This window comes from Electrophorus electricus, chromosome 17 (genome assembly GCF_013358815.1).
Source record: "Electrophorus electricus isolate fEleEle1 chromosome 17, fEleEle1.pri, whole genome shotgun sequence".
NCBI classification, from domain to species: Eukaryota; Metazoa; Chordata; class Actinopteri; order Gymnotiformes; family Gymnotidae; genus Electrophorus; species Electrophorus electricus.
The window spans coordinates 10,204,695-10,231,702 of NC_049551.1; the positions used below are offsets into that span (position 1 = coordinate 10,204,695).

General features: G+C 42.6%; 2 protein-coding genes, 1 long non-coding RNA gene and 1 pseudogene across 3 annotated transcripts; 3 read left to right on the forward strand and 1 right to left on the reverse strand.

The window, feature by feature from the left end:
* Window positions 1-6,236: 6,236 nt before the first annotated feature.
* On the forward strand, window positions 6,237-7,774 carry LOC113575978 (annotated as a pseudogene).
* Window positions 7,775-14,666: 6,892 nt separating this feature from the next.
* LOC113576427 lies at window positions 14,667-16,163 on the forward strand. Its single transcript, XR_003410510.2, has 2 exons — window positions 14,667-14,747; window positions 14,955-16,163. It is a non-coding gene; the product is annotated as an uncharacterized LOC113576427 (long non-coding RNA).
* Window positions 15,989-20,420, reverse strand: ska2 (spindle and kinetochore associated complex subunit 2). The gene is made up of 7 exons (XM_027006909.2): window positions 20,369-20,420; window positions 18,515-18,604; window positions 18,237-18,413; window positions 17,990-18,061; window positions 17,803-17,839; window positions 17,185-17,320; window positions 15,989-16,956 (listed from the first exon to the last, which is right to left on the reverse strand). Exons 1-7 carry the CDS (start codon window positions 20,399-20,401, stop codon window positions 16,824-16,826), a joined length of 678 nt encoding a protein of 225 aa, XP_026862710.2. The 5' UTR covers window positions 20,402-20,420; the 3' UTR covers window positions 15,989-16,823.
* Window positions 20,421-21,427: 1,007 nt separating this feature from the next.
* Window positions 21,428-26,832, forward strand: mdh2 (malate dehydrogenase 2, NAD (mitochondrial)). The gene is made up of 9 exons (XM_027008386.2): window positions 21,428-21,598; window positions 22,796-22,964; window positions 24,468-24,551; window positions 24,651-24,760; window positions 25,486-25,611; window positions 25,705-25,782; window positions 25,941-26,040; window positions 26,129-26,280; window positions 26,537-26,832. The coding sequence occupies exons 1-9, from the start codon at window positions 21,536-21,538 to the stop codon at window positions 26,669-26,671; spliced, it is 1,017 nt and encodes a 338-aa protein (XP_026864187.1). The 5' UTR covers window positions 21,428-21,535; the 3' UTR covers window positions 26,672-26,832.
* The last annotated feature ends 176 nt before the right edge of the window (window positions 26,833-27,008 follow it).

Sequence of the window (27,008 nt, forward strand, 5' to 3'; positions counted from 1 at the left end):
TGAAAGTGGCCCCTCCCTCAGCTCAGCCGTCCGCGGAGATGGAGATGGAGATTCAGGACCAGATCCAGCACCTGGATAGCCTTCTGGAGAAAGAGGCAGAAGGAAAACCCTCCCAGAGTTCTCCTGGAAGTCTCCAAAGTGACGAGGTAGAAAGCATCCCATACTATGAAGCACTTCATCGGGACATCTCCTACCATGATATCCTTCCTCTGGAGAACTGGCGCCTGTCGATACACACCCCTTCAGCTGAAGCAGGCAGCTCTGAGTATCTATGGTCCAGCAGCAGCACTAGTGAGGATCTGGGAACCCATGTCGCCCTCTCCAGCTCGGAGCACATCGGCTCCATTGTGCTCAACCTGAAAGTGTCCCAGGTGCTCCTGCAGCAGGTGCAGAGCAGCCTGGAGAGTGCCGAGCTTGGGCTGGAGGGTGGTGCGCACTCCGAATGGTCGCACACTCTCCCCAGCGGTAATGATGAGGTTGATGGTGTGGGGAGGCGGAGCAAGAGCGGGGTGCTCGTGCTGAAGGCCGTAGGGCCTCCATCTACTTACAGACCCCAGCTGGAGCTCCAGGAGCGTGGATGGGCAGTGGAGGGGCTGGCTGGAGGCTGGCAGGCGCTGGGAGCCAGTGTAGACGACGAGGTCAGTCACTACTGCTCTGCTGGAGAGGAGGGCTTCAGTACTGATGAGGTATATTACACTCAGAACGGCTAATGCTAATGCGCTGCTAACAACGTCAGAAGTTAAAACTCACGTTGAAAATTGGTTTGATAATTTGTTACTTGAAGTGGAATGAGATTAGTTGGGGTTAGGCTTAGCTAGACAGGGTTGCATAGTGTCAAACCCACCTGTATGAAAGTAGATGGAATTAAGGTTTCAGGTCCTCTGCAGTGTAGAATATGGGGGACGATTTTTCTTTGTTTGATAAAAATGTTTCTCAGAGCGACAGAGGGGCGAGCAGAAGACACCAGGGAGGAGACAGACAGAAACCAGGACTCAGGAGCACAGAGCAGACAGACAGGTACAGACCTAGTTCACTACCACACACACACACTCAGAAACACACACAGACAAACTCAACACCGCTCACACACACACACACACACACACACACACACACACAGACAAACGCAACACCACTCACACACACACACACACACACACACACAGACAAACGCAACACCACTCACACACACACACACACACACACACACAGACAAACGCAACACCACTCACACACACACACACACACACACACACACTCAGTACCACACACACATATACACACACAGCTCAGTACCACATGATTTTCAATAACACAAATACCCACAAGGCTCAGTATCTCACACAGGCTGATTAATTCCATACACACTCAGACAAACTCACATGTACACACAGCGCTCAATAGTACACATGCATGCTATTCTATAACCCAATCTCTGAGTATTGGCAGAAAAAAGAGAACATCTGTTTCTTAGTCATGTCAGGCCATATGGATCCTCACACATATGTGAACACCAGGAGAGAGCCACACCTCAGCACATCCACCTAACCTGCCAGACCATGCCGAAATGGACCTGTGAGATTCCAATATCTGCTAAACTATTTCCGTGTACTTATAATTTTTGTGTAAGGCCATATGTGCAGCTCGCAGCTTGTGTGTAGCTGTATGTGTGTGTACCTGAAAAGGTGAGGTGAGAAAGGTGGTGGCGCTGATGACCCAGGGCAGACTGGGGACTCCAGCACGTCCTGTGAGCTGCAGTCAGAGTGAGGAGGTGGAGGAGCAGCTCCCCCTGCTGGCCAGACAGGATCCTCTGGGACACAGCAACCGCCACAGTGTCCAGCGGTGTGAGATAGAAGACCGTAGCCATGAGCAAGGCCCAGTGCTGGAGCAGCTGTTTAAAAGCCCTGCAGGTGGGCCTGGTTTTCTCTGCATCCTGGAAACACTTCTACTACTACTGAGGATAATGCATAGAATCATGTACAGACACTCAGAGTCATCAGTACAATGTATGGTGTCTGTACTGATAACACTTATTAATGTCTACGTTGAACAGAAAATGTGCTTTTTAGTGATTTAGCACTATTGCAATTATAAGGAATTCTTTTTTCCTGATGGAATTTTCGTTCATACTGAGTAACTGAAATTTGGGAGAAGGACCATGCCTGATACTCCATCTTTCCTCCATCCAGTTTATACTCCCCAACTTCCCCCCTTATCCGTAACAAACTTAGCACCCTTTTCTTTGCTGTCTCCTCTCTGCTTTATGCCTCTTCCTGCTTCTCTCTCTCCATCTTTCAGTAGGTGGGCCTCCCACATACGGCGGCATCTCAGAACCTCAGTGCAAAGTTCATTCAAGTTCTCAACTTCCTGAAGTCACACATTCACCTCCATTCCGACCACTACTTGAAGGCGTGGTCTGCATTCTAAAAACACATTCTTGTTATTTCCTCCTTTTTCACACTAGATGTCCCCAGTGAGAGTGAGGGGAGCACAGACTTCCACACTGTGAGCCAAGCCGTTTCTCTGCCCAGCAGTGTGTGCGAGGTAAAACATCACTGCACTGACACACACACATACACACAAAGGATGAGAAATGAGAAGAAAGAACTTGGAAATGTGTTTGTGACCTTGTTAGTTTCTCTGTCAAGATGCAAAATAAATATCTGTTTTTATTTCTATTTACTATTGACTACTAAGTGCTTGATGTCTTTTTGTGGCCACTAAAGTTTTCTCAATGAAAATCAAAAGGTGTGTAGTTGCGCTCAGTACAAGAAAACAAACAGGAAAATATTTGCTGTAGGTTTGTGAAACAAATAGTACTTTTATCTTGTGGCCATTAAGGTTTCCATAATTTAGATATTACTTATGTTTTAAAACAGAATGAGATACTTTCAGTTTAACAAATTAAGATGAATGAGAGAAACTAACTTCACTTACTGACTGAAAACTGAGCATGGCACCACTGGTCAGTTTGTATATAATGCAGGCTATAAATCTGTATTTGTAAGTATTGGCTTGTGGGTTAAGATTAGTGGGCAATGAACAGTTATCCTTGTCAGCAGAACAAGCTTCCAGAGACAAACTGCAAACAGACACCTGTTGAAGTTTCCTGCATGTTCTACACTGCAGAACATGAGACAGATAGTACAGATGCTTCTGAAGAGGACTCACAGGTGACCGTCTTAGGAGCACAGGGTCAGAGCTGTAGAGGGAGTTACTTTTCATCTGCATAGACACTTTGAAATGAACAATTACACAAAACTGAGAGGATATGAGATATGTAGCAGTCTAAACTGTAAATTTAATACAGTGAATGAAGGATGCTTGCTGTGTCAGACTCTTAGCTCAGAGGAGGACTTGGATGTCACGATGGAGGTGTGTCGCCGTACCATGATAGTTGCTGACAGCCCAGTGGTGGAGGCCAGGGGTAGGAACTGCCTACACCGCTACACCCTACAATAATACTGCCTACACCACTACACCCTACACCATTATACCCTACACTACTACTGCCTACACCATACACTATAATACCCTACACTCCTACTGCCTACACCACTACACCCTACACCATAATACCCTACATTACTACTGCCTATACCACTACACCCTACAACACTACACCATTATACCCTACACTACTACTGCCTACACCACTACACCATTATACCCTACAATATTATTGCCTACACCACTACACCATTATACCCTACATTACTACTGCCTACACCACTACACCCTACACCATAATATCCTACACTACTACTGCCTATACCACTACACCCTACACCATTTTACCCTACACTACTACTGCCTACACCACTACACCCTACACCATTATACCCTACACTACTACTGCCTACACCATACACCATAATACCCTACCCTACTACTGCCTACACCATACACTATAATACCCTACACTACTACTGCCTACACCACTACACCCTACACCATAATATCCTACACTACTACTGCCTATACCACTACACCCTACACCACTTTACCCTACACTACTACTGCCTACACCACTACACCCTACACCATAATACCCTACACTACTACTGCCTACACCAATACACCCTACACCATAATACCCTACACTACTACTGCCTACACCAATACACCCTACACCATTATACCCTACACTACTACTGCCTACACCATGCACCATTATACCCTACACTACTACTGCCTACACCATACACTATAATACCCTACACTACTACTGCCTACACCACTACACCCTACACCATAATATCCTACACTACTACTGCCTATACCACTACACCCTACACCACTTTACCCTACACTACTACTGCCTACACCACTACACCCTACACCATTATACCCTACACTACTACTGCCTACACCATACACCATAATACCCTACACTACTACTGCCTACACCAATACACCCTACACCATTATAGCCTACACTACTACTGCCTACACCATGCACCATTATACCCTACGCTACTGCTGCCTACACTACTACACTACTACAACATGAACTCTAACTGCTATAAAACAGGAATATATCACTAAAAGCCTACACTCATTTGTAAAATATATGCTGATAAGTGTAGTAGATGGATGTGGGTTGTGAAACTGAAATGCACTCTATTGTCTACCTACATGGAGCAATATTAAACATCCAGCACTTGCTGCTGATTGAGTTAACCAGCCTGTGATTTGATCTTTTATCTGTAAAAGACCATTTATAGATTGAACATTTTAAAAAAAATTGTTAATAAATACTTTTATTTTGTTGACACATCATTTTTGTTGACTGTTTTGCCCCATGTTTTGTCTAACAGTGTCTGTGAATGGAGTGATAATAATGGCTTCCTTCCAATATTAAAGAATAAGCCATTTAGGTTTGATGTCATGTCTAACAAGGTGTTAATGGAGCAGTCAGATTTTTATTATAAAAACAAAAACATTTTATCTTTACTGCTGGAATTCACATTTGTTTAATAATAACCCCATTACAGCCTACAACCTCACTGCCTACACAATACACCCTATACCACTACTACCAAAACCACTACACCCCACAGGACCACAGCTTACACCACTGCATGTGCATCACTTCTGCCTATACCTTACACCACTACAGCCTTCACCACTGCTGACTACACCACTGTACTCTACACAACCACACCCTATGCCATTACTGCCAACACCACTACCACCTACCCCACTAAAGCCTTCACGAATACAGGATCCACAACTACAGGCTCCTTCTTCTGTTCTCTTCAGTTCACTCATCATTTATATGAAGGCAGAGGAAAAGCTCCACTCACTTTATTAGAATCACCTACATTGTATTTGCACTTCCTGCTCATTTTATCAGGCAGAGTTATGATATACGTGTGGTTTATGAGTGTTCAGTTACAACATTTTGCAATATGTTCTTTCCTGTATTAACTGTATGTGGTTTATCTAGCGGTTCAGCCTGGCTATGAGAAGCAGATAGTAGGAGTTCCCAGTGCCTCTGGGCAGGACCCCTTACCTACCAGCAGGTAAGAACACGTTTCATGCAAGTTCACATGGTCACGAACAGCAGTTCCACATTGGAAAACATTTGAAAATCTTACACTGGATCATTTTCTAAATAGACTATGCAAATTGAAAAAGGTTAAAAAATACCCTTATGAACTTTAAGTAAGAAGGGGCCTCTCCTTTCAGCTTACATGGGTTATTTATGTCACATAAGTGCCACTTATCAGGTGAGGAAAGCTGCATAGCTATCCAACGGTATTTGAACGACAAGCGGGAGCCATATGTGGCAGGCCTCCATGGCAACACCAAGAGAAAGATCCACAAGGCAGCTGCTTCATACTGCTTGAGGCAGAATTCTTTAGTATTAGAGGCAACAAAAGGGCCTCTGAATTCACCAATGAATTCACTGAGTTGGAAGTAGGGCTGCAGGCCGAGCGGCAGAATAAACTCATCGATCATGTGTATATTAGCTCTGGAGGAGAGCACCTCAACCTGCAACTAACTTGGGAAACAATTTCTCCAAAAATACTGGTGGAGAGTTATTATTTACCTGTAACATGTAAAGGATTACATAAGGGAGTGTCAGTGCCAAAACAAACAAGACCGTGGGAGAGTCTGCACTGAAGAAGGCCTGGGGTAAGCAACTCTTCAACAGCCAGTTCAACAAAAGGTTGCTGCCAGTGTGAGTGAGAAAGAGGATAAAGATAATGATGATGAGGAGCTTGATGATGAGTTTAATCAGGCAGAAGCTGATGGTGTACCAGTGAGGAGATGTCCACATGGTGGTGACCAGCCAAGCGATGAGCTCTCGGCCAGTCGCTTCTGTGGAGTCCGGGGCGTACGTGGTGGCCATGCAGAGTGAAGGCCAGACAGTGGTCAGCCACATGGGACCACCCGAAGATGGGCAGTTCAACACCGTTACAGCAGGTGAGGATGGGATGGCTGAATCTCGGGCTTTGCTGGTAGGAGCAACAGTGGATCGAGAGACGACGACTGTGGTTACACAAATGCAAGTACATGGATGTAGTGACCCACATCAACCAAGTCAAAGAGGCTGACTGTGGTCAATCACTCTGGGCAACCTGGCTCAAGCGAGTCCCTGACTAAGGTTCAAGCCACCTGGATAGTGGAAAACCACAGGTAGGGGACACAAAAGTTGCAGAGTGCATGGAACCTAGTGCTTGTCCTAATATTGTAGATCCAGGCAAGGTGCCTCCCACAGAGAAGATCCACCCAGATGCAACATCAGCTCCCGTTGTCCAGGGGGAGCCTGGACAACGGCCCATGCCTGAGGTTTGAGCCATCTGCACTACCATCAACACCCCCAGCACCTGCACCTTAGAAAAGAAAGCCATGCAGACCCTCTAAGGTAAAGCAGGTACTTCCCCCTCCACCTCTAAGTGAAACCAATGCAGATGACGGTTGCGAGAGTGGTTTAGATGCAGGAGAAGAGGAGAAGAAAGCAGAGTAAGAAAGCATTGACCTTAATAAGAGATTCCTGAGAAAGTGCTTGATGAGGTGAGTTTTTCGTCTCCACACAAGGCTTGAGAACGAGGAGAACACTGAAGACACCCAAGATACTGATGAGCAGAGGGTGCATGGCCCAGGCTGTAACAAGCACAAGTTTGTGTGCAATATTTGTGGCCAGATGCTGCTCATGCTGTACTCACTGCTTATCCACATGGTGAACGACACGGCCTGAACTACCACCAAGCGCAGCCCGAAGATTCACCGGGTGCTGCACAGTTCGGCCGGGTGCTTCCATAGCACTGTGTGCGCACAAAGAGCTTCATCACGCAGAGAAGCCTGGAGAAGCACACCAGCATCCACACAGGTGAATCGAAATATTCACCATTTCACTGCGTGTTGTACTGTGTATGACTATGTATGTGACAAATAAACCAAACTTGAAATACTTATGCACAACATGTGGAGCATCATTCCATCGGGCACCCAGACTGAGCAGACAATCAAACAAACATCAGCCTAAATAAGCCACAGCCTCGCACATCACTTCACACATTGTGGCAGAACCGTGCAGGTGTTAGTGTGTAGGAAGGAGTTCTTTGAGAAGGCTCTGTTTGGGTGAAGCGTGAAGAAGGCTCCTCATGTAAAGAAGAGCTGTGTTAAGCAGAACCTGGATTGAGATTGTGAACAATGCAGCAGGAAGTTCTCTCAGCTCATCAGCTCAGGGGGTACCAAGGCTGTGGAGGGCATCAGTGATGGGGCTGCCGAGCCGACAGCAGCAGCATGCTATAGTGAATGACGCCCTGGCACAGCAGGCTAGGGTAAAGGTGGAGGAGGCCGCCAACATCATCCAGACCATGGAGGTGGAGGCGGCCCATGTGGAAGAGGTGGAATGACAGGGATATGCCTCAAGAATGGGAAAAGCACGGATCGGTAGCGTGGTCACAGATGCCGTCTTAGATGGTAGCACTCAAATTAGCTCCTTGCCTACACTGTGTAGCACTGATGCAGATAGATTGTAAAGAAGTTGCACATTTATTTTTGTTATAAAATGTAATGTTGACACTTTGTGAGTGTTCATGGCTTGCCACTCCTTGGCAGGAGTGCATATATTTGCTTCTTCACCTAGCAGCAATTATGTGTATGTGATGTGTATACTGTACATACAGCAAAATAAAGTGATTAACATACCAATAGTTTACAATATAATCTAGCACAAAACTCAATAGAAAGTCAGCTCTTATGTACAAAAATAGCTTTTTTAGCCAGTTAGTTAAAATGTCTATACATGTCTATGAATGGATAGCTTTTGGGTTTTTTTGAGTTGAAATTTTGAAACCTATATTGGACGTTGTGGAGGGACAATCTGACTGGTGGTTGTCTGTTCTACAGTGTGGTACAAACAGATAATATCATTGGAGATAAATAAACCAAATAAAATATTTTTTGTTGGGATAAGCCTTATATTGGAAATAACAAAAACACAGCACAGTAAGGGCACTTGCTGCACCCCATCTCAGTGACTAGAGGTGGATGCTGATGTCTTTACCTCTGTGTCTGGACTCTGGCGCAGTCACGTTCAGGACCTGGCTGACATAGATGAGCTCTCCAGCATAACCTGCTCACCTGACCAGAAGCAGCAGTGGACAGGGCAGCAGCAGTGGGCGGGACTAGATGGATCCCTCTGCAGCCCAACCAGCAGAGGCTTTCCCCGACGCAACAGTACCCCCCGCAGCCCAGGCACACATGCTGGTGCAAACACAGGTACATATACACACAGGTACACATACAGACACACAGTCAGGTACACACAAACACAGGTGTGCATGTACATTGGTGTACACAAGCACAGACACAAGTACACTTCTGGGCAGATAAAATGGGCCAAACCCAAAATTGCACAAAATTAAGCCTTTAATGGCCTCAACAGCAAATAATCATGAAGGTTTGAACACCCAGACATGTAGATATGTGTTATTTTAATTTTATATCAAAACAAACATTTTTCATGATTTTATATTTGTGTATAAGAAGACAATAGAAGTGAATTTCCCTGTTTTCAGCCTTTCTCCACAACAGTTCACTGCAGCTACGAGCAGTGAGGAGCAAATGGTAGTACTGTTCTCAGGGGAGCATTTTTAAAGTTCTTGTTAATTTTATGAGCAATGCTTTGTTGTTAGGTCTACTGCATTTAATTTAAGGTTTGTGCCATTTTTGGCCTAGGAGTGTATACACAGGCACACAAGCAGGTACAGAGACACACACAGGTATACACACAAACACGCACACACTGGCGCACACACACAGGTACTCATATGAGATGTATATATTAAATGTGTAATGGGGCAACGCTGCGAGAATCAGTAACAGTGTGCTTGTCACAGGCCCTGGACGTAGCCCACATGGGAAGGAGTGGGTAGGTATGGATCCTCTTCCTTACCTGCAGGGGGCACTGGCTACATCTCCCTCTGGGTCTCCCTGCACTGGGGCCTACACCACTGCCAGCCTGGGAGCCAGATACAGGGTCAGCACTGGCTTTCAGCTTTATCTTCCACCCATATCACACATTTTGCAGAAGGATAACAACACATCAAAATGAGCCAGTAAAAAACTGAAGTTCTGCAGTACTGAGTGACTGTCACTCTGCAGCACAGGATGTTAGAGTATATACTGTGTTGTGTTTCCAGGTTATAAGAATGCATATTATGTTGTGTTTCCAGGCCATTACAGTGTATATTGTGTTGTGTTTCCAGGCTATTGGAGTGCATAATGTTTTGTGTTTATATACTCTTAAGAGTATATATATTGTGTTGTGTTTCTGGGCCATTAGAGTGTATGTTGTTTTGTGTTTCTGGGCCATTAGAGTGTACATTGTGTTTGGCTTTTTAAACCTAAGACTTGTATCTCCCCCTCAAGACAAGTTCCCCTTGACCCACCTGTGCTGTCTGACCTTTTATGTTCAGACAGATCCATTAGAGTCTAGCATCCTACAGTGTGCTGAAGTGAGGGAGCTGTCTCAGGAAGGGACAGAGGCCCCCTCTACCCCAGTCAGTTCAGAGACCAAGCACAGTGTCGAGAGCAGAGCCCAGGCCCACAGCCAGCAAACAAACACTGCTCCAGGCACGTAAGCCATACACACTACTCCGCATACTCACACTGCCCCAGGCATGCAAATAACATAATACAGTACCATACAACACAACCCATCACACTGCCACAGGCACACAAACAACACAAAACCCCCATACAAGCACTGTCCCCAGCACATAAACAACACAACAAAATACCATACAACACAACCCATCACACTGCCACAGCCACACAAACAACACAACACCCAACATGAACACACTGGCCCAGGCCTGCAAACAGCACAACACAACACACTAACACGCAGCACAAAACATCACCCCACACAGACACACTGCCCCAGTTACACAAGTAGCACAACACAAAATAACACCACAGCCCATATATGCACACTTGTACAGTCTCAAAAACAACACAACATACTACAGGCCCACACTCTGTGCCAGATATGAAAACACACCACCAATCAGTTATCTCCAAACTCTTTGTGGAAGTAACAGCTGTCATCGGCTCCACCTACAGGGTGCGTTGAGCTAGTGGAAGCGCAGCCTGAAGAGGAGGAGAAGGAGGAGTCGGTGCGGGACAGCTGTGCCTCGGGGCACTCCACGTCTCGCAGTTCTATGCCCTCCCTGGACGCAGCCCCCGCCCATCTCCTAGCAGTAGGACTGGACGGTAAGCAGGGCACCATGCAGGTCTTCCTTACCACTGTGTTCAGCTTTCACCCTCACATCAACTTAACCTCACACACTCTCTGTAGTGACAAAGACTCCTGTGCATCTGGATGGATTAATCTGGAAAAACATAGAATATGTAATTATGTTACTGTGTTAGAACAGGGCAGCTGAGCTAGCAGAGTAAAAAATTATTTCTTGATAAAGTGTTTGATGTTTCTCTACAGAGGACAGTGATGTGTTAGATGAAGAGGAAGAGTGTGAAGAGCAGTCAAACCCTGAGGACCACCAGGAGTCATTTGAGGAAGAACTCTTGGGCACAGACAAACACAAGCTAGGTCTCGCTGAAAGTGGTGTAACTGAACTGAAAAATAATGATAACTTTTGACCTCCTATGAAGCACATACACTGCATTTTACACTGCTATTAACAAAGTAATGGAACACCATTTGCATTTACAGGACTGGATAACGGCAAACCCTCACACAGTCCTGAGGCATTACAGGAAACTCAAAGGTAGATCTCTTTTACACAGTCTTCATATCACATGTATTATTTTGTCAAGACAAAACTTTAAGAACTTCAAATGATTTTCTTTTATCTTGTTCTGGTTAAATTAAAAGCAATGTGAACTCTGACCTCTGCTGTGACCCAACAGAGCACATTCCACCCTGGACAGAGTCCTGGATGGGCTTTCATTTGGGGAGACTGTGGATAGCGAGAGAGCCACAGGAGACCCACAGGCCTGTTCAGAGGATAAGTTAGTGTGGGTGTTACTCTAGACTAGCATCTCACTTAGCCTCTATTTTACATCCATTTTTCAGGATTAATTGTTTAGTAGTTACACAAGTTCAGGTTAAATGTAGCTGAAATAGAAAAGAGGATTGATTGTTTTTGTTCTCTGGAATCAGTCTATATATGTCTTCTGCACTTTAAACAACCATTGTTCTTGTTCTGGTTACATGTAGCTGGAATAGAAAAAAAGGATTCTTTTTGCTCTGCTTACATGTAGCTGGAATAGAAGAGAGGTTTGTTTTTGTTCTGGAATCAGTCTATATATGCCTACTGCCCTTTTAAAATGTTTTTAGGGAGGGATTTTAACATGCTTAATGTTTATGGTTTTAACGACAAAAATGAGAGGTACGACTTTTTTTTTTTTTTTCTTTTTTTTTTTTAAGATAACTTTTAACCCCACGTATTCCCATGTAAATGAACGCCTTAGAAGACAAACTCAGTTCAAATTACACATTAATAATCTTTTTGACAATTGTCTGTCACTTCTGTAAGGTCCCATCTCCCAGTATTTTTCTTTATGATAAACAGGTTTTATATAGAAGTTATTTGATGATACTTAAAGGGTTGTGGAGATGAGGTGATTGCCAGCGACTGGCTGTTTATTGATACTGATGGTCAAACGTGAACGCACAGGCAGCTAACTCAACGTCAGCTCTATTAAACTTCACTTGACTTTTTTTTTTTAAATACCCTTCACTGTGTTAATAATGTTGACTATTCGAATTGACATTTTTGACGTAAAGCAATGTCTTGGGGTCAAATTCTTTTCAGTTTGCAAAGGTAGCTAGCTAACTATCTAATTAGCCAGCTGCTAGCGTTGACTTCCCCAGTGTTGGCATGTAGTTAGCTTGCTTGCTAGCTAACGCTAGCTAGTTTGTTGAAACATCGCTGAAGCGCTTGGCCTAAAACTTTACTTCAGGTTGAGTAAAATATTGTTCATCGGGTCATATTAAATATATAATGTGAAAGATGTCCTATAATTAACTTATAATAGGCGAATATTAAATATCCAATCTTGACTGAAAGTGTAAGCAATGCAAGGTTATTTAGCTAGCTTGCTAATGTTAAATGTCAGAAATATTGCTAGCTAAATTGCTAGATATTTTTGTGATTAAGAAGAGTTTCAAGAAGGGTTTCATTCCAGAATACAGTTGATGGAAATTAAGGCACATGTTTATTATGGATGACCATGGATCTCTAACTAATGTATAAGAACATATTCTTTTGTTGTTATGTTGTATTTGCTCCCAGCATTAAGAGAGGGGGCACGCACTAACAAATGTGGCTGCACATGCTCTGGCTCCAATTTTCATCTACCACACAAGTGTGCCCAAGATGGCAGCTCCCATGTCAGCCATGTTGATGGCTTCAAAAATTCACAATTGGAGTCAGTGGTGACATACGGTTCATTGTATATACAGTCTGTGGGTGTGAGTTCATTATCTCACTGCCATTGGAGTCCACAGTTACCACTGGCACTGTTACCAAGAAGAAGGGCATCTCTTCCTCATCCTCTCCTTCCTTATTCATCTTCACCACCTCTTCGTGTTCCTTTTCCTGTTCCTATGTCGGAGATGTGGCCACCAATTCCTGCATTCCTCGTATTCTGCCTGGGTATTACCTCCACTGTCTCTTTCATGTTCAGTCCCTGTGCATGGCTGGGAAACGCCTTTTCCCACCAAAACCTCAATGACCTTCCCGTCCTCTTTCTACTTCTCTTTCTCCTGCATGCCACATCTCTATGCAGCTAGTTTCTTAGCTTTGAGCTTGTTGGCAAAAGACTTCAAGAAGTCCCTGGAGTGATGGCTTGCTCCTAAACAGAGGTTGCACCTCCTGCCAATGGGATGCTGTTCCCACATGTGAGCTAGGTGCCCCAACTTGCCGCACAGTTTGGGCATACCCTGATAGAAAATGTAACCATGGGTTTCCCCCAGCACTATCATTGATGGCAGATGCTTCAGGCCCAGGTACCTGGTCGTGTTTTCCCATTGTTGAATGCGAACTCTCCATGCACCAGCTTCATAGGTTGGCTTTTCAGCGTGCAAAATCTCGCCAGCCATGTAATAATATCTTCTGTTACAGTTTCATTGAACATCCTAACAAACACCACTTTATGCGAGTTGTCAGAAAGTATTTCCACCTTGAACAAGGAAAACTGGTCTTTACATGTCTTGAACCTTAAGCCAAAAGTCTTGTAGCAGAAAAGATTAGAGGAAGGTAACATTGAAGCCCTTGTTCCCAGGCAGAGCCAACAAACAATTCAAAGCTATTGGTTTTAAGGTGAGGGTCTTTTAACTAAGATTCCTGGAGAAGTCCAGCTTTAGACATCCTCAGGAGCTTCAACCTCTTTAAATAGAAAGCGCACGCTGTGGTGCCTCAACCAGCTGACATGGTTTGAGACCTCACAAGCTATTGCCCAAGTAAAAACACTAAAACAATTATCATCAGTAAATACTAAAATTCTAAAAAGGCTCTATAATAGAACAAAGTTGATTTGAGTATTTTTGCATTTGAACTGTTAACAGGACGTTATGAACAATTCTAAACCTTAATAATTTTAAGGGTTATAGATTTTCAACTGGCTAACGCTATATCTGTTTTCTTCATGGTTCTGCTAGTCAAGCAGGATGTAAATGCTAATGACAGATGTCATTGGCTCCACCTGCAAGGTGTGTTGAACAAGTGGATGCACAGCCTGAGGAGGAGGAGGTGGAGGTGTCAGTGCGGGGCAGCTGTACCTTGGGGCATATTTATCAGCAGTAAATACTAAAATTCTATGAAGGCTCTGTAATATAACAAAGTGAAAAGGAAAAGAAAATAAATTTTGTACTTACCCACATAGGTTGCTTTCTTGCTGGTATTATTACCTTAAAGAAATCACAAAATGAAGTCCAGTGTGACAAAGTCTGCCACGAAAGACAATTTACCTCTCAGAGTGATGGCAACCAGGGCCACAATGCAAAGGTGTTTTTCATTGTCTCTACCTCTTGATCATAGCCAAAAGACAGAAGCAGTAGCTACTGCACTTAAACCAGAAATATATAAGGAATGCAGAAAGGCATATGGCCAGTCTGAGTGGGAATTGGGAACTGCTCTCTGTTGGTTCCAGGCTTCATGAGACTAGTGAGCTGAGGAAGGGGTCAGGCTGCCCAGGTGGAGACAGCAGAGGGATGGCAGCTGGAAAAGGAGCAGAGTTCAGTGACAAAATCTCCTCAGGTACCTTAACACGTGGGATCTGGCAGCTCCCGAACATGTAAAACACTGCCTGTTTTCATAAGTACAGAATTTGTCCACGTACCATATGGAATGCAATGGTTTAGACTGTTTACTGTGACTATATGTTTATTGTAACTGCTTGTTGTAACTGTTTATTGTAACTTTGCTTACTGTGTTTGCTTTATTGTAACTGTTTATTTCCTATAGGTAATGCAAATGAACAGGGGGAAACAACAGAGACAGCAAGCCACATTGCATGGAGGCAACCACACAGGTACAAAATCATAAAACCATCTTAACACTCCATTTTAAAAAGCTCTCTAAAGATATGGTGCAACATATTCTAAAACTCCATATTTTAGGTAATAATGGCCTCTCAGTGAACAGGGGGAATTGTACAAGGCAGTAAGATATCTGTACACAGTGGATTTGAGTATTTTTGCATTTGAACTGTCAACAGGACATTATGAATTTATAAACCTTAAAAACGTTCAGGGTTATATTTTCAATTGGCTGTCATCATGGTTCACCTAGTCATGCAGGATATAAATATGTTTGTCCTATGCTCTACAGAGTGATCATCTTGGAGCACACCCGTTAGAACACAAAGTGAGACAGCCCAAGCGGTGTGTGTGGAAGTTGCACACCCCTGTAGGAACCCAGAGTGAGACATCCCATTCCATTTGCATAGAAGCTCTGAGGCAGCCAGCTTCCATTCCTAACCCCTACAGTGTTAACCCTTTGTATGCCTTACTCCAACAGTTGCTAATGTGGCTACTCATTGGAAGTGAGGGGCTTTAGTTCTTACTGCTAGTGAATTCATTTGTGTTAGGATTTATGAGGTAGTCCCACACAGGTCTTCTAGGCTTTTTTGTTTGTTTGTTTTACTGTTGCTTGTACAGTTGCCAAATGCCTAGAGGCTACACAGTACTTTTGAGTTTTTTTTCTGCAACGCTGTTCTATATTCTCGATTTAGAACTTAGTAGTGGTGTTGAACCAGTTACAATGTTCCAAATATCTTACTTGATGGTCTCTACTTAGGAAATTCCTAAAATATTGAAAACGCCAGACAGAGACGCTATTATAGTTTACTAACTTTAATAGTTTTATATTCTGATGATCAGCAGGTTCTTTGCTGTTTGATCATTAGATATTTAATACACTGTCAGCTCAAACGAGAGCACCTCATATTTAAAATGTTTGGTTGTAATAAAAAAAAACAAACAACATTTTAAAAGCAGCTTACAATGTAAATTAATTATTTAATGGTATTCCCACTATTGGCATACTTAGTTTTTTTTATCCTTCTGTTAGAGGTTTGATAAATTATTTAAAATGAATTTCCTTCTGACTGCATATATGAAAACTTTATATTGGACCATGTTCAGTAGTTATTAGCCTTTACATCCATTTTATATAAAAAAAAAACAAAAACACACCACTGTGGTTGTACATCGTTTTCTGTGATTTGACAAAGCTTTAAACAAATAAACAAACAAAAACCAGTAGATGACCGCATCCATCCTGCCAAGTACTCCACATACAGAACTCATCCATGCTAGAAATTTCTGTATACATTTTGATCACCATCTCCTGAAAGAAAACGAGTCTAACTCTACTTTTGTACAAAAATAGTGAAAAACATTATGCTCCTTTCACTTTTAGGTATCTGGACAAATCTGTAGAAGGTCATTGATATTTGTGTTTTAAAAAGAAAATTATTGCAGACACTTATGCCAAGTAGACCGCTTTGAGCATCTGGGGTTCAAAGGTCTGTTAGTGCACACATTGCATTTGAGTGGAATTGTCTTGTTAGCTAATTTTATGGGTCTTATGTGGAATGTTGTCTAGCTATTCAACCCTGTATTTACAGGTGAGCTGTAACTCTGTGACCCACCCATATCACTGACCATGAGATCCGCCTTCATTACTGTTGAAGCCTGTGAGTTCCGCCCACATTACGGTCCAATGATTTTAGGGAAACAAATGCTGGAAAGTTGGAAGCGAGAGAGCTGCTGCACAGTTACAGTGCTGAGAGTCTCAGAGGTCTCTCTGGGCCAGTTCAGGTTCTCTCTTCTAGTCCCTTGAAGACAAAGAAATGAGTCCCTTCTTGTCTACTTCGATGAGTGAGAGATGTTGTAGCGTTTTAACTGCACAGTCGCTGAATTTCATGTTCAGTTTCAGCATCTTCTGCAGGCTTACTGGCCCCCTGAAGACACAAAATGGTTGAAAGAGACAATTAAATCTACAACACACTCAGTAACATGGCTAATAATGGTAGCACATCTCAGCACTGCACTACAGTCAGAATCTGGGCTTCTCTAAAGTCTGTTGGTATGAAATTATCCTGTCAAAGTTAAAAATGGCCCAGTTAATTAAACAACATATGGCAAATATGAGGGTTTTCATTAAGATGGTACGTTGTTCGAATACAGACCTGTTCTTTTCTAAAGAAAAGTGCTCAGTTAGCTCCTTGTAGAGAGTGTTGAGATCACCAAGCTTAACGTTGCCACGGATACTTCGTGGAACAGCCTCAAACTCCACCTCAGTCACCTTCTCACACACTCGATGTGCTGATGGACACATCATGAAGCCACTTAAGGTACATCCATAACCATTATGTATTTAAATATGCATAACAACAAAATAGCAATGATGCAGTTAAATAATGCATTACTCATCAGGAAGCTTTGGCTTCCTTTTGGTGTTGAACTTGCTGAAGGCATGGTGTTTTTCAAATTCTCTCATTTTTTGAAGTCCAAACACATTAATCTGAATTATCAAATTGATCTCGCAGTAATGCCAGAGAGTCGACATCAGCGATTATTGACCATCAGTTTATGAGCAGGGTACCGGAATCTCTAACTTTGGAAATAAACACTGCACCATCATGGACATTCTGTAGGTCTTTATACTGACATTACTAACACTAACAGTACAATAGTATTTCCCTATACTAACCACTGGGTGGGAAAAGGCAATGTAACTGAATAACTAAACTGCTGCTAGAATGATACAGCCCTCATGTCTGCTGTTAAAATTTGACTTCACTTACAGTGTAATTCCTTTTGTATGACAGGTGCTGGCAGAGTCTACAAGAAAATAAATCATTTAAAATGTGTGTGGTATGGTATAAACAGAATGCTCAACACCAAGTTACTTGTAATCACTAGGAATGCATTTCTGTTACATATAAACAGAAGTTGTGTAATAACCTCACAAAAATTGGGCATGTGTCAGACCTCAAAAACAGCAGCCACTGATGAGCAAATGGCATCTCTTGCCTCCAGTTCTGCTTCTGTGAGTGGGGGAGCCTAGAACAGAGCATATCACACAGACACTTAATTGCACAGGTCCAGCATAGGACAGCCTTTTAAATATCATGAACTCACGGGTTTTAATATAGCATTTATCCCAGAAGTAGTTAATTCATATACAGTTCAGGAGTACATTAATCTGTGTCCAAACAGCCATCCCAGGCCTGAATACCTGTATATCAGCCTTGTTCTGCAGTTCTTCCACAAGCTTGACTGTGGTGTCCAAGTGTGCCCGGATTGACTCCATCGAGCGCTTCTGCTCAGCGGCGATCTCCTCCACCTGAGCACACAGAGCCGCGTGGCGCTCCTTCACAGCTTGCAGGTTCTCCAGCAGCTGAATGGGGTTTCCCTGAAACAAAGGGGCACATAACAGACCTTCCAGGAAACACAAGTCCTCCTTTCCTCACTGAGCTGATCTACCAATGTGAAGTTGAATTTCAGGCGACTTACCTCCACAGTGCCTTTCTCTCGAGCACTGGTCATGAAGTCAAATTTCAGTCTCTTTTCCACATAGTCTATATCAGCCTCTGCTTTCTGGAACTACAACAACAACAGTACCGCTGACAGGTCTAATAAACAGAACAGGTAGTCAGGGCCAGCATCTCACATATAAGCCTAGTGGCAAAATCTGGAATGTGTTATGCAATTCTATATATTTTTTTTTGTATTTCTGCAGTAAATGAGTTTAATCATGTAAAGTCAGCCACAGCAAATACATTTAGCAACCAAATATGTTTAAAGGCAATCTGTCTCAATTCAGATAGATAGATAGATAGAGATAGATAGATAGATAGCTGCAACGTGGATGAAGGCACAACCTAAAGCCTGAAACCCTATAAGCAATATTGCACTACTCTGAACACAGTGAACAGCAGAGACAATACTGATAGGGTCTCAGGAATTAGGATCACGCACAGCCTAAAAGAACACAAACAAAGCCTGGTATGTCTCAGATTAAAAAAAAAAAAGCATATTCAGAATGTGCACTAGGCACATTTCACAGATGAAATGAAACATTGGTAAAATAAGCATCTCTGCAGTTTCAAACTTTGAGCTCAGCTGCTTTCAGACGCTTTGACAATACTATTGCACTGCTAGCGGTCCAATACAGTAGTGCAATGAAGTCAGAGCACCTGTAAACAGCATGCAAGTTTCAGTCTGAAACCCATCTGCTACAGGGCTCATCTGACTGCTGTGTCTACCTTTGAGAACAATACCTGGCCAATGCCCTTTTAACATTGCACTGCTTTCATAACGAGGTTACCAGGAGTACAACATAAAAGGAGCAGTGGACAGACAGAACACAAACAGGATCCTTCTTCTGCAAGGTGCAATTCCAGGCAAAAATGTACATAATTACTGGAATTAGTTTAAACAAAGCCCTGTAAGAAAAACAGTCGCAAAGTTAAAGTACATTATTACTATAAACAAACTATGACCCAAAATTGACTCAAATTACAGTATTTAAGGGATCTGTCGTATGCGACTAAGATATTGTTTTACGCAGTATTTTCATTAGCTAGCTAACAGGTTGGGGCCAAAGACTTTATAATGGGTAAAGGAGATTCTACTTAAGGGGCACCTGTGGTTTTACATGGGATTTCCTTAAATACAGGACTCTTAAGGGGGGGGGGGAAACAGTGACACGTTTTTAGGCCAGCTGCAGTGGTAGAAAGCCATGATGCCGTTTCGAATAATGATAACGGTGTGGCAAAACAGCGTTCGCTGTTTGAAATTGTAACCGGCCTCACAGCGGCAACCACTTAACACCAAAATCCACAGATATTTGGACGTTGAAGTCCCGTTGAATCCGACACCTCGACGGTACCGTACAAGGAGCGCGCGATCTCGAGGACACGGGTACGGCCTCCTCGTGCGCGTTGTCCTCACGGTGCAGCGCGTAACAGCGAACTGGCTACCGAACGACATAAGCACTTTTTGGGCGGCATGCCATGGATTCATTGCAACCATTACTCAGTTTACTACGCTGGTTAATACTATTAATAGAGCCATATAACTCGCTTCAAATAGCAGCAAACACATACATACCCTGCACATTATCTTTATGTTTTGGTAATTGCTCTCTTCCAACCAGAGATAGCTAGCTAGCGAGCCAGCTAGCTAAAATCGCTAGCTACAACTGTTAGATGCACAAAATTAAGCATTTGCTCATCTGTAGTACCGCAATGTTTAAATACGGTCGTTGTCAACATAAAATATGTTGTACGTACGGTTCAGCTTATTGTTTTGTTGGGGTTTTTAGCTGAATATCCGATTTAATGTTTGTTAAAAAGACAAGCTTACCATAGCCTCCAGCTTATCAACTGCTGTCTCCATGTTGAATAGTTTACATTCCTGAGGCAGCCCAGCAAATATGAAGCAAGAAGTGGATGTAAAGCATGTTCTGATTGGTCAGCTGTCAGGAATAGTGGTAGCTGATTGGTCAGCTAGGAGACACTGCGGTTAAAAAAAATATTAGAAAAGGGGAAGTTCACGAAATGGCGTTCTGAATATTGGTTGGATAAAGTCATAGCGAGACTATCATTGGACAGTAATTTCAAAAGTGTTTATTGAGGTCTAATATAAAAAGAATATTTTGATTACGAGTGAAAAAATAATGGCACTTGTTCTTTAAAACATTCATTTTAAGCATTCTAACAAGCTAAGAACATTTTCTTGCGATCAAAATGTTGGAGTTGCATTATGTCAATATTTTAAACAGCGAGAAATTGTATTGGAAACTTTTGGTGCGCTGATTTATTGAATAAATGAATAAGATATATAACGGTTAATCTGATTGCATGATCTGCCAGAACGTTGCAATTTACACAGCTTCGAAGACAGCTTCGTGTTTTTACAAGACAAAGAATATGAGTAAAAGGTGATTTCAGCCTGCCGCTCAATTTATCACTGTATCAATCATTTCGAAAGCGAGCTTTTTTGAAAACTTCACAGTAAGCCCTGTGCAACGGTGATTATTAAACTTTTCCCACCGCGACCACCTCGGAAAACAGAAAACGTTATATATATATATATATATATATATATATATATATATATATATATATATATATATATATATATATATATATATATATATATATATATATAAATACATGTACTTTACTACAATATCTATCTAATCTTTATATATTTATTTATTTTTCCTCCTCGCATAGTTTGAGCTAGAAAGCATTTTGTGGGCGGCACTGTTTGAGTGACGTTTGAACAAACGGCCAACCACGTATTAGCTGCAAGAAAACGTGATAGACGGGAGTTGTGACCAATCAAAACCAAGCACATTGAGCTCGTTACCTATCAGAAATAAAAATAAATTTTGCGTCAAGTTCGGTAGTACAGTTACTTCGTTTTCGACCCGGTATCGTTCTAGAGGACGTTGGAGTCATAGTCAGGAGGGGGCTGTAGCTATCATTTTTTTTTTAAATCCGCCAATCTTCAGAACAAACCAATATGTTTTCACGAGTTGCTAAACCAGCAGTTGACCTCGCTCGGTATTTGTCCACATCCTCGCAGGTAAATTAAGGTTGACGAAAACTTGCTGGTTAGCAGTCTTGCTAGCTGGCGGTAGGTTAGTGGCTTTACCTTGCTTTGTAGCTAACATATCTGACTCATTATCACTTAACCACTTTACCCTGCTAGCTAGTTGTTGGTGGCGTTGAAGTGTAAGATTAGAAGATGCACCCTTTTATTTCCAGTGTAGCTTATCTGTCTGCTTTAAAGTGTCTAAGTTAACCTAAGACGCACTTATCTGCTACATGGCGTTAATAAGACACTTAAGACTCGAGTGTGCTAGCTGCAGTTAAAACAAGCGAACCTAGCTAGCGTTACATGGTTAGGTTAGCTGTCGCATTTTTAAACTTATCCAGCACTGACGCTATTGATCATTGGTAGTGTCTCTCTACGTGTGTGGCTGTCACTCTAAAGGACAGGTTTAGCGTGACTGAGCTTGCAAAGCTCATCTTCAACTTGACCCCTGTTCGCTAGCAGTCCAGTGGGGACTTTGTCGACCTCGCTGGTTAGCTAACCTAGCTAAGTTGATGGGTTCGTGGTGTTAAAATCATCCCTATTGGAGGCATCAGTGCACAAGGCTCAAGAAAGAGCTCACGAATTCTCATAAATTGCTACTGCTATTTATCAGGCTACGTTAAATTTTCAGCTTTCTGGGGGAGTGACGTAATTTTAATAATTCTGATTGAACACAGTGACACATTTTGCTTGAGATGTAGGATGTATCTATGTACTTCGCTTCTGACTGGCTAGTGTGAGATTGGTAATGTTGGATCAGATTTGAAGCCTACACATTACAAAGGTCCTCAACCCTGACTGCTCTGCAGTACCTGCAATTCCTGTTAATGAAAGTCTCATGTGTTGACTTGCACAGTATGTCTTGCTGTTCACAGTTTTTGTATATTAAGTCTTTGGCACGGTTTCCCATCTTGCACAGTATCTAAACATGAGCTTTCTCACCTGCAGTCTTGTCCTTCATCTTGTGCATTTTAAAAATTAAGCTTTGAGAGGTTTATGGTAATGCCAGTTTTGAGATGGATCTTTTCAAAAGAGTGAATAATAATTGTTCCAATAAATTCTGTAACACTGGTTTCACAAAACTGGACACTAATTCTTTTCCAGTGAGGGGCTAGGCCATTATATGGTCTGTGTTATCAGTGTAAGAGTAAGGCATTAACCCCAGGCACTCCCATTTTCCCACAGAATCATGCCAGGGTGGCGGTGCTAGGGGCATCGGGTGGTATCGGACAGCCCCTGTCCCTCCTGCTGAAGAACAGCCCTCTGGTGAGCCAGCTTTCCCTCTATGACATCGCCCACACGCCTGGAGTGGCTGCAGATCTCAGCCACATTGAGACCCGAGCTAAGGTCACAGGTACACACTCAGCTTCACAAGGCACCATTTAAAGTCATTTCTTATTGTAAGGTCAGATTGAACATGCACTACCAGTCAAAAGGTTGGGGTATACCACAAAATGTGACATCTTCGATGACAACTCATACTTTTATTCATCGAATGTGTTGCAAAACAAAAATTTTAACTAAAACATTGATAAGCTTTGAAATTATGCTTTGCTTTTTTTTCTTTCAAACTCTGCTTTTGTTGAAGCAATTTTTGCCCTGTAGGCCTCTGGCATTCTGCCTGTCAGTTTGTTAAGGTAAGCTGGAGATCAGCCCATGCTTCATGAAGCATCTCCCACAAGTTGACTTGGCTTGTTGGGCACTTCTTACGTACCATACAATGAAGCCTCTCCCACAACAGCTCAGATCCAATGACTGCCTCGGCCTTTCCATTATGTGCAGAATACCAACTGACTGATTTGAGTCTATTGTTTTTGTACAATTTACTGGTGTGCTTGGGGTTGTGGTCATGTTGTAGAATGAAATTGGCTCCAATCAAGTGCCATCCAGAGGGTGTGGCATGGCATTGCAAAATAGACTGAGTGGTCTTTGTTCATGATCATTTTACCCTGTACACTTCAGCTTTACCAGCACCAAAGTAGCCCCTGATCACCACATTTCTTCCACCAGCCTTGACAGAAGGCTCTTTCTGAATCTTTTTCTGCTTTCTGATATTTTTTTTTTCTGTTTCTCTTAAATTTTCTGTGATCCAAACACCTCAAACATAGATTTGGTTTGTTCATAACACTTTTTCCCAGTCTGTCCAAAGAATAGTCTTAAGTTTTAAAATGAAGTTAATTTTTTTTTTACAAAATCATATGAGACTATAACACGGCAACCTTTTTTTTTTTTTTTTTTTTTTTGGCTCCACAAATTAAAATTGTTGGACCATATAGCACTTTTTATGCTGACTTCAAATCTAATTCAAATTTTTATGTCAGGCATGGCTTTTGGCTTTTAAATGACACATATGACTACATATGTGAGTATACTGGGGAAGAATATATGGATGATGGAGAAATCTGGAACCATATCTGGATTTAGTGTGCAAAAATGCATAAACAGGTTAAAATTTATTTATTTATTTATTGCATGGGACAGAAACTTGATTAACCAGTGTAATCTAACCCATAATGGTTGCTGCTCCAGGTACTCCACTAGTCTAATGAAGGACAGTCTTACTGCATCTTTAATCAGCACAGCAATTTTCATCTGTGCTAACAATTGTGAAAGACTAATTATCCTATTCACATGGTAGACCTGGATTAGCTATTGCAGTTTGCCATTGGAACCCAGGAGTGTAGCTGGGAATGGGCCTCTGTATGTCTATTAAAATTCCATTCTAAATTTCTGTTTGTTAAAATTTCCATCTAGATTATTAATAATTAACAAAAGTGAAGATGTAATGTTATTTTAATTGAAGAAAAAATTTCTTTCAAAAAGGACGTTTCTAAACTTATGTCTGCTGTGTTTCCAGGGCACTTGGGCCCCGACCAGCTGGGAGCTGCGCTGAAAGGCTGTGATGTAGTTGTCATCCCTGCTGGAGTCCCTAGAAAACCTGGTATATTTGGATTTAATGTTCTTCACTTTATTTCAATTGAGCAATATTTGTGGCTTCTGCTAAATGTTTGCTCAAGCAGAATTTTTCTGTCTTTGGCAGGTATGACCCGTGACGATTTGTTCAACACCAATGCCACTATCGTCGCCACCCTGTCTGATGCCTGTGCACGTTTCTGTCCAGAGGCTATGATCTGCGTCATTGCCAACCCTGTGAGCATGCAGCCTCCTGTCCACTGCCTCAGACAGATCTGTGCTGAACTCATGCCATCTGATGATGCCAAACCGGTCAAGGCTTTGCATTGGTCTTTTGTCAGGTTGTCTTATGAGCGTAAAAGATGTGTGCAAAATACATATTCAGAGTTAAGTGTGAAATGGTGCATATTAGTTTTCAGACCTCAGTGAAAAATCTGTGGATTTAAATATCACTCGGTAAGTTCTGCACCAAACAAAAAGAGGGGCATCTTGGTTATCCGACTTTGAACTTTAAACCTGTTGCTAAACCTTAATCTCTGCAATACCCACTCTTGCAATGAGCTGTATTGACTCCAGTGACACTGCCTGACAGTTGGATGTGACCACAATTCGAAATATTGTGAGACGTATAAACTGCTCTGTTGGGTATATGGAATGTCCACTTGCGTCCCTGACTCTGCACAGAGGTCCCGTTTGGCTCAGAGCTTCAGACCTTCATCTGCTTCCAGAACTAAATGATTAGTGCAGCCCAATTGGGCACCTTAGTGGCAGCACACCATGATTTGTACAGCCCTACTGTTAACTCAGTATCCAGGATGTCTTGCTTATGCCTACTTCTCTTAATATTATACCCTGTCCATAGAGTGCTTACAACAAATAGTTTAATTACAAGAAAGTGGAGCTCCCGACTCTCCTGGCTCTGCAGTGAGCGGCACCTGACACAATGAGCGTTATGTCTGCAGGTGAACTCCACTATTCCCATCACTTCAGAGGTCATGAAAAAACATGGCGTCTATAACCCCAATAGAGTGTTTGGTGTCACAACACTGGACATCGTCAGGGCAAACACATTTGTCGCTGAGCTTAAGGTGAGTCCTCTGCTGAGTTCTTGCTGTTCTGCTCCTGATGAGATTGAACGCAGTGGAAAAACATTCGTTTCCTCTGTCTCTGGCTTTTGACAGGGTCTTGACCCTGCTCGGGTCAATGTGCCAGTTATTGGAGGTCATGCAGGGAAGACCATCATCCCTCTGATTTCACAGGTATGATCAGAGACTGAAACACCCCTGCTTGCTACGTGAACTGATTTTTGTCCTTTCTCATCACTCCTCATTAAACACACTTCCTTGTCTGTTTGAGATTGTGCTCTGGTTGGTATCTGGGTTTCTACAATGGACTGTGATTGCTCTCTCCTGGGCAGTGCACACCGAAGGTGGAGTTCCCAGCTGACGAGCTGTCTGCTCTGACGGAGAGGATCCAGGACGCAGGGACGGAAGTGGTTAAGGCCAAGGCTGGTGCAGGTGAGCACCACAGCATCTGAACGTCTCTCTATGTACGCATATGTGTTTGTGTGTATACTAATATATGTGTGTGTGTGTGTGTGTGTAGGCTCTGCCACACTGTCTATGGCCTACGCTGGAGCCAGGTTCACCTTCTCTCTCCTTGATGCCATGAATGGGAAGGAGGGAGTGGTGGAGTGCGCCTTCATCAGATCAGAGGAGACTGAATGCAAATACTTTTCCACTCCTCTGCTTTTGGGCGTATGTGCACTTTTTCTGACAAACATACAGCTAAACATTTTTACTCTGTACGCACACTAGGCCTTATGAATGAGAACTCTTAGAATATCAAAGTCTAAAATAATATTTCTAAAATTAACCTACTGCATCTAAAGATTTGAAAGTAGGGTGCTACCAGTATTTAAATTCAAACAGTAAAAAAGTGTTAGAATCAGAAAATTGTATTTATCTTCCACTGGAGTGAAAATTTGAGTCTTTGTGCTGTTGCTTCCTGCAGAAAAATGGAATTGAGAAGAACCTGGGCCTGGGCAAACTCTCTGCCTTCGAGGAGAAGCTGGTTGCTGAATGCATGGCTGAACTCAAGACCTCCATTAAGAAAGGAGAGGATTTTGTTGCCAACATGAAGCTGTGAGCCTGTGGCACTTATTGTAAAAAGTATTTATATAGTTGTCACAATGTCAAAGGTCTCCCTGAAACCAATTTTTATCATGTCAGGAGAGTGAGTCACTGTCCTGATACTGATCAAATTTGTCAGAACTCACCATCAATAAACATTATGATTTACAAACTTGACACACCTGTGTTTGTACTTGATTTTAGGCAGATCATAGACTTGTTTGACTTAACATGGCACTGTGCTGGATCAGTCACTCCTGTGTGTGGGGGGGGCGGGATTAGTTGTTTTGGGGTTTGTTGGTTTCTTTTTTTTTTTTTTTGTTGGTCTGACTTGCGGCACCAGCGTGCCACGA